General features: G+C 40.8%; 2 protein-coding genes across 2 annotated transcripts; one reads left to right on the forward strand and one right to left on the reverse strand.

Annotated features, from left to right (window-relative positions):
• The first annotated feature begins 138 nt into the window (after positions 1-138).
• Positions 139-7,042, forward strand: ess2 (ess-2 splicing factor homolog). The gene is made up of 10 exons (XM_036595735.1): positions 139-556; positions 1,047-1,215; positions 1,599-1,685; positions 2,322-2,494; positions 2,616-2,733; positions 4,176-4,306; positions 4,566-4,668; positions 4,960-5,069; positions 5,520-5,635; positions 6,111-7,042. The coding sequence occupies exons 1-10, from the start codon at positions 458-460 to the stop codon at positions 6,391-6,393; spliced, it is 1,389 nt and encodes a 462-aa protein (XP_036451628.1). The 5' UTR covers positions 139-457; the 3' UTR covers positions 6,394-7,042.
• A 107-nt stretch (positions 7,043-7,149) lies between these two features.
• On the reverse strand, positions 7,150-8,460 carry LOC118825101 (testis-specific serine/threonine-protein kinase 1-like). The gene has a single exon (XM_036595637.1). The coding sequence runs from the start codon at positions 8,458-8,460 to the stop codon at positions 7,150-7,152; it is 1,311 nt and encodes a 436-aa protein (XP_036451530.1).
• Positions 8,461-11,949: the final 3,489 nt, after the last annotated feature.

An 11,949-nucleotide genomic window follows, 5' to 3' on the forward strand; every position in this document is an offset into this window, starting at 1 on the left:
TACGAAGCTCAGTAGATCGCTATTATAGTTTGAACACTTATTGCGTAATAATACGAATAACGTTACTAATAAGAATAATTTTAAAAGTCCCTCTGCTCGTCTTGCAGAAACCGGAAACACGCAACCACACAGAGCGGAAGAAGCGCCTGACTGCGGAGGTTAACACGTTCGGTTGCCGTTTGTTTATATTTTTCTGAAAAAAAAAACTAAAACAGAAATAAAATATGCTTTATTTGGGGTTTATGTAATATTTATCATTAACGTCAAGAGTGTAGTGTAGAGTTCGGGGCTCATGTAAGTCAGAAAGGAGAGAAATATTGCGGAATTTGAGGCGAATTGACAGAGGACAACAACAGTCAGCTGAGAATTAATCAGAGTCAGATTAATCAGAAACATCATCAGCGCTCAGTTTATGCTGAGTAGTTTATTGTGGTGTAGATAAAGCTGTGAGTGGATTATGGAGTCCAGCTCTGGAGCTGTGGTGAGTTTCTCTGAGAAACCTGCAGAGAAGAATGAGAAACAGCGCAAAATACTACAGGAGGAGCAATATATACAGGTAACAAACATAAATATATACACATACACACTTTTAGACATTCATATAGACACATATAGAGAGTGTACAGCTGCTGTATTCACTTCTCTCTTCTGAACGAGGATGAAGTTGCCTTATTCGAATTCCCCGTTCCACTTTAAATGGTGCAGCGATTACATTCTGGCGTCTGAGGCTGCACCATGTAAGGCTCAGATATGTTTTTAAGGTATCCGTGATCAGTGTTGATGCAGAAACAGTGGAAACTCCAAAATTCCCCGTAAGATTTTACAAACAGACGTAACCTGGTAGACACATCCACCTGAACCACATTTTCTGTCACTTTATGTGTCTTACGAAATGACTTTTAAATTCCATGATAAACTGTGTTGAGTTGTATTTATTGATATGGAGTGAATAAACCACTATTGATGTTATCTGTTTAACTCTCTATTTACATTTTTACTGTAAAAACTGCCTCTATTCTAAATTATGTTTTCCTTTTTATGCACAGAATCTGGAGAAAATCATTCAAAGGGATTTCTTCCCAGATGTGTCCAAGCTGCAGGCACAGAAGGATTATCTGGAGGCAGAGGAGAGCGGAGATCTGGAGAGAATGCGCGAGATCGCCATCAAATACGGCTCCGCTATGGCCAAATATACACCACGCACATACGTGCCCTGTGAGTAACCGCACCCAGTGTAGAAATCAAACAGAATGCCTCCATAATTGAATGTGTGAAGTGTAAACAGAGTAATTCAGAGAAGTTGGGTGTAAAATGGTTCAAGAAGTGGTGGTAATGATTACAACACAAATATAGACATTTTTTTTTACTATCCAAAACCACCAGTGAACCTAAACGTGCCTTCTGAGTTTTATATGTAATATTGATGAGGAGAAAATAGTGGAAAATAGAAAATTATACGCTTTTTTGGGGACTATCTGTTTTGGGTGAATTGTCCCCTTTAAGAGAAGTTATTAAAGCAGAGACTTTTATTTTTATATTTTGTGTTCCCTGAGATTGTAGAACTGTGTTGAGAGTTGTTTGTTTGTTTGTTTCCTCAGATGTGACTCCATCTACGTTTGAGACGCCTGACGGCCGTGCAGTTTCTCCATCTGCTTCACACAGCAAACCCAGAACCACAGAGGACGGTACGCGATCAATAATTTTTTAAATCTCCTACAACAGTTAGACCAATTTAATCATTAGTGCAAATTACTTAATTTTATTAAAGTTTATTTTGTATAATATCAATGCCCTTATTTTTACAATGTATTATTGATTTTATTGCTATTATAAACTTTACAAGATATACTTAAAACATGAAGCACTTTATTATGATACAATATACTTTATCTCAGTAACTTGACCGTTAGCTTAGCTGTTTAACTAGTAGCTTACTGATTGAACTTGTAGCTTTTAGCAAGTGAACTGTTAGCTTAGTAATTTAACTATTGTCTTAGCAGTTTACACATTTAGCTTAGCAACCTAGTTATTAACTTACTGATTGAGCATTTAGCTTAGCGATTGAACTGTTCTTTTAGCGATTGAGCTGTTATCTTTGTGATTGAGCTGTAATATTGAGCTGTTACGTTAGCGATTGAGCTTTTATATTAGTGATTGAGCTGTTATATTAGTGATTGTGCTGTTATATTAGTGATTGAGCTGTTATATTAGTGATGTGTGATTTAGTCTGTGCTGTGCAGTAAAGTGTTCTGCTGATGGTGTGTTTGTCAGTTAATGGTTGAGTCTGGTGTCAGATGTCTGTTGTTTCTTTGCTGTTTTAGGAAGTAAAGACGGCGCAAAAGAAGAAGAGAAGGAGCTTCCTTCTTTGGATCGTTTTCTAGCTAAAAACACAAGTGAAGATAACGCATCCTTTGAGCAGATAATGGCTCTGGCGAAAGACAAAGAGAAGCTGAAGCACGCCTGGCTGTACGAGGCAGAGGATGAGTTCAGACAGGTGTGAGTCGTGTGTTTGCAGTTCAGTGTTCATGCAGATGTTTGTTTCCTGTGTTTCTGTATCTGAGGTTCTCCTGCTTTGTTGTAGTTTAACTGTGGATTCTCTGTTCTGTCTGCTGTAGCGTCGCGAGGAGAACCTGGCTCTACCGTCGTCGGAGAAGCAGGCGCTGGAGTGTTCAAAGGCTGGAGTGGAGACGTGGGAGTACAAGGCAAAAAACGCTCTGATGTACTATCCTGAAGGTAAACAGCACCACCACACGATTAGAAATAGGTCAAATGATGATAACCTGATGAGTGATACTGCATTAATGACTCTACACAAATAAATTTTAAATTTTTCTGTGATAATAATTCAGATCTTCGTCCCAATTTCTACATTTTATGAATGTTTATGTATCAGATTTGCAGATATGTACATGAAAAAATGCATCAGAATTCCCGAATCGATGCATCCTTAATTGAAAATAAATATGAGTGATCAGTTTGGATGGCCCTCCTCTGTACCACCACTACTGCTCTTAATGTGATTAAATGATGGTGCTTCTTCTCTGTGGCTCATTTAATGCTGCAGTCAAAGCTGACCGAAAACAGACTGAATCAAAACAGTTTCAGTCAGCGATCGAAACTGGATGTTCGCTATACAAACTTTAAAATCCTCACGTTTAGAAAACACGCACACTTAACGTCTGAATTTCCTGTTGTTTTGTGGAGACGATAAGACAGAAGAGCACAACAGGATTCAGCTTTTGTTCTAATTATTCCGTTTCACCTTAACTGGTGCAGCAGTTATGGTCTGCCTGTGCTCGCCATCCACATTTCTGTTCTGTTATTTCTATTTTAAATTTGACACTGAGGCTGTCAGTCAGTCCACTGGGGTCCATGCCCACACAGCAGAGCAGAAAAGGGCTGCAGAAAAAAGAAAATACAAAACTCTCCATTTATTTTAGTTTTTTTGGGAAAAAATTAAAAGGTAACTGAAATATGTAATATATACAATTGCTGAAATATGTATTTTTCACAGATTTTAAAAAACAACTGTGCAGGCCTTCAATTCTGATCATATAAAAAAAATAACAAAGGTTGTTCTTTTTTAAGACAATTAAAAAAGTAAGAAGAGATCTGCTGGGCCAGTTTTATACCTCCATTATTGTGGAGAGTGTTCTTAAGTCATCTCTTACAGTTTGGTACAGAAATATAGATCTCCAAACTCGTAATAAATTGTAAAGAATTGTCTGTAAAGCTTCAGAGGAATTGGAACATCACTTCCTGCAGCTGACTCTTTATTTATACTCAGTGCTCTCTTAAGCGAGCAAAGAGAATAATTACAGAATAATTCCTCTCATCCAGAGAACTGTCTGTACCAGCCATGTCACTAAACTCGTCTGAGTGGTGAATATCGTAACGGTCTCTCTGTAAGATGTACAGCATCTGTGAGAACACACAGATGAAATTACTATGTAATTATCTGTGGATCCACTCACACAATGTGTTGTATATCGTTTCCTGTATGTGTGTGTTATGTTGTATGTTTGTGCTTTGTCAAGTTCAATCTTAATGCATCGGATACAGTTACCACGACATGTGGCAATAAAAAAAGAATCCAACCAATCAGTCCAGCGAAAAAAATTGAGAAATAATTGAGAAGTGTGTGTGTGTGTGTGTTCGTTCGTGTTCCTTTGAAGGTGTGAAGGACGACACGGTGTTTAAGAAGCCACGCGAGGTCGCCTATAAGAACACGCGGTTCGATGTGGACCCATTCTCTAAAGCTCTAAATAAATCCCAGATCCAGCAGGCTGCCGCTCTGAACGCACAGGTAACTCTGCCCACACCTCACACAATAATTTTCATTTTTTTGGGGGGGGGTCTCTTTTGCTCCACAGCGCTCTGTATGTATTCCTTCACCATGAAGGGATTTTAAAAATATGTATTAATCTCTAAATCTTAGCAAAATTATCTTGAAATCTTTAAAAGATCCTCTGCAGTTTAAATAAGTGTGTAGTTGTTTGTAAAGCTGATCTGCAGCATGGCTGATGTTTGTTTGTTTGTTTGTTTGTTTGTTTTGCTGTATTTAGTTCAAATTGGGGAAAGTTGGTCCGGATGGTAAAGAGCTCCTCCCTCACGAGTCTCCCAAAGTGAACGGTTACGGGTTTGTGGGGGCGCCCTCACCTGCGCCGGGTCAGTACACAGATGCACTGCGTTACTCTAAAGGGTTAAATTTAGGGCTCATGTGTAAAACAGTATCAGTAATTAATCCTGAGTGATCAGGACAGTCACAGCTCAGACTGGTTCTGCATTACAGCACACTCAGAACACTGATTAGCACTTAAGCACTCAGAGTGAAACTTAACAGTGAGACTTAACAGAGATTAATTCACCGATTTCTATGAATGTGTGAAGATGTTTATGCGTGAAGATGATGATGATGAAGGTGGTGATGGTGATGATGATGTTGTCATGGTACTGTAGGAGTGTCCGAGTCTCCGTTGATGACATGGGGTGAGATCGAGTCCACTCCATTCCGGCTGGACGGGTCAGAAACGCCGATCATAGAGAGGAGCCACGGCCCGTCATTCAAGGTCATTCACACCCCCTCAACCCCTCAACCTTATTCACTTACCTGATCCCTGATTCACGACAACTGTTTAGAACTATACAACGTACTGTTGTCTGTAATATACTATAATGTTACACCACACTGTACTCTACACTCTGATATATACTTTAACTGTACACTGAATCATGTGAACACTGTTAATATGTAAAGCTATACTTTCTACTGTGAACTATACTGCAACTATACACAACTATTTATACTGCTTATTGTACAGAACTAAGCTACACTGTATCACCGTAATTGTACACGGTGAACAGATTTAAGGATCTGTTTGCTGTTTTTTCAGTGAAAACAGTAAATAATGCACAAGCTGTGTTTTAGTCTGAGATGCAGTTTTAAGAACATTGAACAGTCTCGTTTTGTTCCGAATTAATCACTCAAGTAACGTGTGTGTGTGTGTGTGTGTGTCTAGATTCCAGAGCCCGGCAGGAGAGAGCGTCTGGGGCTGAAAATGGCCAATGAAGTCGCAGCCAAAAACAGAGCGAAAAAGCAGGAAGCTCTGCGCAAAGTGACAGAGAACCTGGCCAGGTAACTCTCGGGTGTTCCCTCATCACCTCTTTCACTCAGCGCAGACAGGAACCAAACGCTCTTCTGTTTTAACAGCGTTCTGTTGCAGAAAGAACAGACACACTGGAAAGAGCAAAAGCACCAGAGTTCATTTTCATGTTGTGAAGGATGTAAATCCCAAAATTCACAGAGATTCCATTTAATTACGATTCAGAGAATCTCAGATTTCACCACAAATCAGTTCTTAATTCTGTTTAAAATCTCACACAGCAGGTTGTTTAATGTCTGTTTTAAAATAGAGTAATGATTTTATTTTGGCAAAAACATGGGCACATCCTGTACCACTGTATCAAAAATGACCACATACTAAACTAAAGTACTGAGTATTATTATATATAGTCAAATAATTCCTTTTCAAAATCAGTGCAGATGGACTGCCTGTGTTTCACCCCTGTAGTGATGTTGATTATGTGTCGTATTTCTCTCTCTGTGACAGTCTGACCCCTAAAGGTCTGAGTCCGGCTGCGTTGTCGCCTGCGCTCCAGAGGCTGGTAAACAGGTCATCCAGTAAATACACGGATAAGGCGCTGCGGGCGAGCTACACTCCCTCGCCCTCTCACCGCAGCCTCAGCTCTAAAACTCCACACGGTGGTGCTCTGACGCCCTCGGGAACGCCCACGCCCAGCAAAACCAAAACGCCCGCCGCGCACGATCCCACGTCCATCACCGACGACCTGCTGCAGCTGCCCAAGAGGAGGAAAGCGTCCGATTACTTCTGATCATGCTGAACAGTGAACTGGACTAAACGCCCCCTGCTGGTGAAGAAGGGCAGAGACTTAAAACTCAAACGAAAAGCACACACGTCTTAAACACTGCAAATCCAGTCAATATAACTGTTATTTCCCAATATTCTACCTGTTTATAGACATTATTACCTGTTTTATGTCATTGTAGCCAGTAAAACTGTCTTATTTAGTAGGTAGTTTTACACTTAATGATTTAATTTCTTCAGGAAAGTTATTCCCCAGTGCAGTTAGAACTTGACTTAAGATGACACAACAAGTAAAAATGTCTCAGAGTAGGTTAATTTTATATTATTCTCTCATTATGAGAAAATTTAGATATATTGACTTGATCAACAATATTTAGTTATTTTTCACAGTCCTGTGGCTCCAGTATGAGTCTGGTTCAATTTTCACTGCATAGAGAATTAATCATTTTGATATTGGAGCAGCAGTGTGGTGACTTTTATTTGGTTAAAAGTAAAATCGTTTGGAAAGCCTGGACTGTGACTTTAAATCTCCAAAAGGGTGAAAGCTAAAGGCTGTAAAACCCTCTGAATGTTCATTATGTTTGAGTTTGTATAATTTTGTACAGTGTATAAATGCGCAGACGTTTTGGTTCAAAATAAGAGCGATTTTTCAAAACTTTGCTGATGTTTGTTTAATTATTTGCAGCGCAAGTCGAATGAACAGGTGGCTAAAGCTAATCGGCTAATCTTCAGTGCTGCTGCTGGCGGACGATGGTAATTCTGCTTACGTAGAGCCACCCGCTCTGTCTGTAGACTTTGGAGAGGATTCTGTTTCTGACTCAGCTTCAGGTTCCTCAGAGTTCTCCTGGTCATGTTTGGAGGTTCTGGGTTCCTCTTCTCTCCTGTTATTATGGCAGGATTTTGATGTTGACTGTGTTGATCCTTCAGCTTTAGGTTCCTCAGAGTTCTCCTGGCCATGTTTGGAGGTTCTAGGTTCCTCCTTGCTCCTGTTTTTATTGCAGGCTTTTAATTTTGACTGTGTTGATCCTTCAGCTTTAGGTTCCTCAGAGTTCTCCTGGACATATTTAGAGGTTCTAGGTTCCTCTTCTCTCCTGTTTTTATGGCCGGATTTTGATGTTGACTGTGTTGATCCTTCAGCTGTAGGTTCCTCAGAGTTCTCCTGGCCATGTTTGGAAGTTCTAGGTTCCTCCTTGCTCCTGTTTTTATGGCAGGCCTTTGATGGTCTGGCTCTGATGCCCTCAGACGCTTTGGATTTCTTCTGGAGCCAAGAGTGTTCCAAAATGCTGCAAATCTCGATCCGCCTGGCCACGTTGGGGTGAAGCATCCTGCAGATGAGGTCTTTGCACTCCGACGGGACGGATGCAGAATGAGGGAAATCCACGCGATGCTCCCTCTGAATCCTCAGCATCTTCTTAATGTTGGAGTCGTCATAAGGCATGGAGCCGCACATCATGATGAACAGGACCACGCCCATGCTCCACACGTCGTACACTTTAGGGTCGTATGGGAAACCGTGCAGAACCTCCGGAGCCGCGTAAGCCATGGAACCGCAGAACGTTCTGCTGAGGACCATCTGGTCGCCCTCGTACTCCAACTTCTTGCTGAACCCAAAATCTGAAACCTTCAGGTTGAAGTCCTTATCCAGCAGCAGGTTCTCGCATTTCAGATCTCGGTGGGCGATGTCCAGGTTGTGGATGAACTGGATGGCGAGTGAGAGCTGACGGAATAGTTTCCTGCAGAAGTCTTCGGGCAGAGCTCCGCGGGCTTTGATCAGCTCCAGCAGGTCCCCCTGAACTGCGAGCTCCATCACCATGTACACCTTACCCTGGGACGTGTCGAAGATCTCGAAGGTCTTCACGATGTTGCTGTGGTTCAGTGACGGCAGGATGTCCATCTCTCGCGGCAGGAACTTTTCCAGGAAGTCCTGTGGTGCTGTCTTCCTGTTGATAATCTTTATGGCCACGCTGGTTTTGAGGTGCTGCGAGTAAGCAGACTTGACCTTGGCATAAGATCCTTCACCCAGGCTGATGCCCAGCGTGTACCCACGCTTCTTCAGGACCTCAGAGTCATTCATGACGGTGCTCAGATCAGCCCACGACCATATGCAAGCGATCCAGCCCGAGTTCAGCCTGCAGGCTGGAAGCTGCTTTTCATTGCAAAGTTTATTTGGGTTACAAGAAATTCTGATTATGACGTGGCTCTTGATTGCATCACAAACAAGATACATCAGAATTCGGAAGCCCCGCCTCCCTCAGTAACTTATAGAATTGCGATGACGTCACAGTTGTGCGGCCACCATTTTGGTAGCAACATCATGTTCACTCAGCAGTGCTGTGGCTGTTTGTAATAAGATGAAGACAAACTGATCCAGCAAAGGCAGTAAAACACGCTTTTTTAAAAAAATAATTTTTAAAGTGTGTGAACTGATATATTTGAGTATGGAGATTTCCCGCTGTGTTACTAGCGCCGCGTCCCGAACCGCATACCAGCTCACTAAATGTGTAAAAATAGCGCACATTCCTTTAGAAGTGCACTCATTAGTGTAGTAGGTGAAGTACAGAAGTGTGTGGTTTGGGACATGAAGTTAGATCAGCCAGTGAGACGCGTTCAACAGCTTCTCTGCTGTGCTGTTAGCTGCTTATTAAACAACTCCAAGAGAATGTTTTTATGATTAAGGAGCATTTATTGAGGTGAATTAATGTATTTATTGAGATAAATTAAAGCATTTGTTGAGGTAAATTAATGACTATTGAGAATGCATTTGTTGAGGTAAATTAATGCATTTAATGGGGTAACTTTATGTTAGTTTTGTATTCGCCAACTTTTCAGTGTAACTGCAGCACCATTTAAGGTGGAATGGAACATTCAAATAAGGCTGGTAAATTAATAGTTTCTCAAAAGTTTCAGTCCGGAGCGGCTGGATGTTTATATTGTTTCACTATTCACAAAGCTGAAGTTGGTTTCCTATTCAACTTTTTCGTTCCACCTTAAATGATTCACTAGGTACCTTAACGGTGCGCCGGAGCCAGACTGTATCTGCAGCGCCATTTTTAATGTCACACATTTTGAATAAAAATCTGGCAAATGCGAGGTGAATCGGCTTCATATGTGCTCACAGCGTTTAAAGTTGATAATTAAATAAACTCGCTGCTCAGATTGCTTGCTGCGTTACACACTCCTTCTTCAAAACGACTCTCGAACAGATGATGAAAACAGAGTCGAAAAGTCGACTTCAAGAATTTCGACTCTCAGAATCACTGGCCAAGAGAGATCGACCCCGATTCCCAGACGCGCTGGAGTCGAAGAATCGACTCTTTTGAAATCGACTGAATCACTACACTTGTGCTGACAGGCTATATTCAGTAACACAAAGGAACATTTAGAATCTAACACATGAGAACATTTAACACATTTGAATAATTAAAATAAACTTAAGACTTATAGACTTAATATAAAATGTGTTTTGGAAAGCATGTTTACATTTCCCTGCTGTTGCTCAATGTTAAAGTGCCAGGTTTTTATTGTAGGAGGAGGTTTTAGTGACAAAAGCTGAACTAATGCTAAAGCTAATTATGGGGCTAATTGATCTTATTTATTTATTTTTTTAGCTTTATTTATCACTAAACATAGTGTTGGTTAATACAGTAGATAAAAGTTTAGCTAACATTGAATATGCTCATAGTTCAGTCATTGAGCTGTAAATTTGATCTTTTATCCAAAATCTTTTAAGCTTCAGGAATAAAATAATGACACGTAAGTAAACATATATGTATACAGTCTCTATACAGATGATTCAGTCTGACACTGCTGCTCTGGGTTGTATTAAAACACTGAGAACAGACAAAATAAAGACAAAGTTTAATTTTTGATCGCTGCACTTATTTGCAGAGTTTATCACAGACGTGGCTTTAGTCATAGTTCTAATTCGTTATGTTACTCTCAGTCATCAGTTAAAGATGTCAAAGTTAGTTATGTTCTTTGGAGCTTTTGAGTTTGTTTCAGCCTTCCTCACTGCACACTTCCAACTGCTGCTGACTCGTTTGTGGAATATTAGTTTTCGGCTGAAGCACAAATGGCTCCCTACTCCCTACGTAGTGCACTACATACGTGAGAAAAATAATGACTTTTACAATCAAATAGTTCACTAAATGCCTGTAAGAGAAACATACAGCTTATTTCAGTGGGCGTCTTGGATAATTAGTGCACTATGTGAATACAGAAGGCATTATTTCATTACCTCTTAAGTGCACTACATAGGGAGCATGGAGCCATTTGAGTTTCACCCTCGTGTTCCGCTGCGTTTCTGACCGCTGTAGTGAGTTCAGTTCAGCGTCACAGCGCCTCTGCTGGCCGCCGGCGGTACTGTGTGTCGCTGCTGACTGCACGCGAACACTTTGGCCCAATCCCATTTCACCCCTGGCCCCTAACACTTGGCCCTTAGCCTTAGCCTTAGTTTTGCGCGATCACGTCTAGGGTTAGGGTGTCCCAATTTTTGTTGAGATGGAGGGGTAGGGCAAAGTGTTAGGGCTACATGGCCCTCCAAACTGAGGTTTTTCAGAGACACACTCCAAACGGAGTGTTATGAGAAAAAAAAAAGAAAAAATCGGCAAGATTGCCATGTGAGCGACCAAAGAAACCCACAAATGTATTTTCTCTGTTAAAAATTACGGTAACCATTATATTATCTTAGTTTAATGTCGTTTCAATGTATTATGTTTGTTTTCTTCATAACAAGCATAAAAATCGCTAATAGCATGCTAATGTCTCGGTAGCTAGCCAGCTAACCTTCGCGTTCCACCTTAAATAGTCCAGCAGTATTGACGACTGAAGCGCCAGAATGTAACTGCTGCACCATTAAAGGTGGAACGGGAAAACTCGAACAAGAAGCTGGTGAATAGCTGACTTCAGCTTCGTATCACCAAAAAATTAGCGGCGGGCGATAGTAAATAATTATCATATCCCCCTCTTTGAAAGCATATGATGCCCTAAATGTAAGTTAAGCCCAGCAGTGAGGTTGCTGAACTTTTCCCTTCTCTGCTATCACTGAAAACGGGCCGGGTCGCCTACAGAGCACCGCTAGAAGCCTGTTAATGAAGCAATTTTTATTTATTTATTTTTTTATTTTAAGGGTTGTCCCATTTTGTAGGGCAAGATTTCAACCACTCGGTTCCAAGGGGTTAGGGTGACACTCGAAAACAAGGGGTAGGGGTGAAAAGAAGAAATGGGATTGGGTCTTTCAGTTCGAGATTCGAGAGTTTGCTGTCAGGTGCTCAGAGAAACAACCACACTGCACAGTCAAATTCTGACTCTGAACTACAAGTTACTATACAAACTTTATAAATACTACGCACTATTTAAAAGAAAGCACAAACAACAGAAGAGTAGAAAATATGCTGTATGTTATGGACTATATAGTATGTGCAGTTGTGATTATGACCAATTCTAACAAGCATAAAAACAGAACATATGTACAGTATGCAATATGAGTGCAAATGAAAAGGTAGATAGAGCTAAATAGGTAAAGAGAGACTCAAGTTTCCCTAAAACTGCCCTGCTGAAAAAA

The sequence above is a fragment of the Colossoma macropomum genome, unplaced genomic scaffold, assembly GCF_904425465.1.
Source record: "Colossoma macropomum unplaced genomic scaffold, Colossoma_macropomum, whole genome shotgun sequence".
In the NCBI taxonomy this organism is placed as follows: domain Eukaryota; kingdom Metazoa; phylum Chordata; class Actinopteri; order Characiformes; family Serrasalmidae; genus Colossoma; species Colossoma macropomum.

Bases quoted from the DNA above. Each gene is read 5' to 3' on its own strand.
- ess2 (XM_036595735.1), top strand. From the start codon at position 458: ATGGAGTCCAGCTCTGGAGCTGTGGTGAGTTTCTCTGAGAAACCTGCA. The intron at 5,070-5,519 runs GTCATTCACACC...GTGTGTGTCTAG, and splicing joins GCCACGGCCCGTCATTCAAG to ATTCCAGAGCCCGGCAGGAG. The intron at 5,636-6,110 runs GTAACTCTCGGG...TCTCTGTGACAG, and splicing joins GTGACAGAGAACCTGGCCAG to TCTGACCCCTAAAGGTCTGA.
- LOC118825101 (XM_036595637.1), bottom strand. From the start codon at position 8,460: ATGAATGACTCTGAGGTCCTGAAGAAGCGTGGGTACACGCTGGGCATC.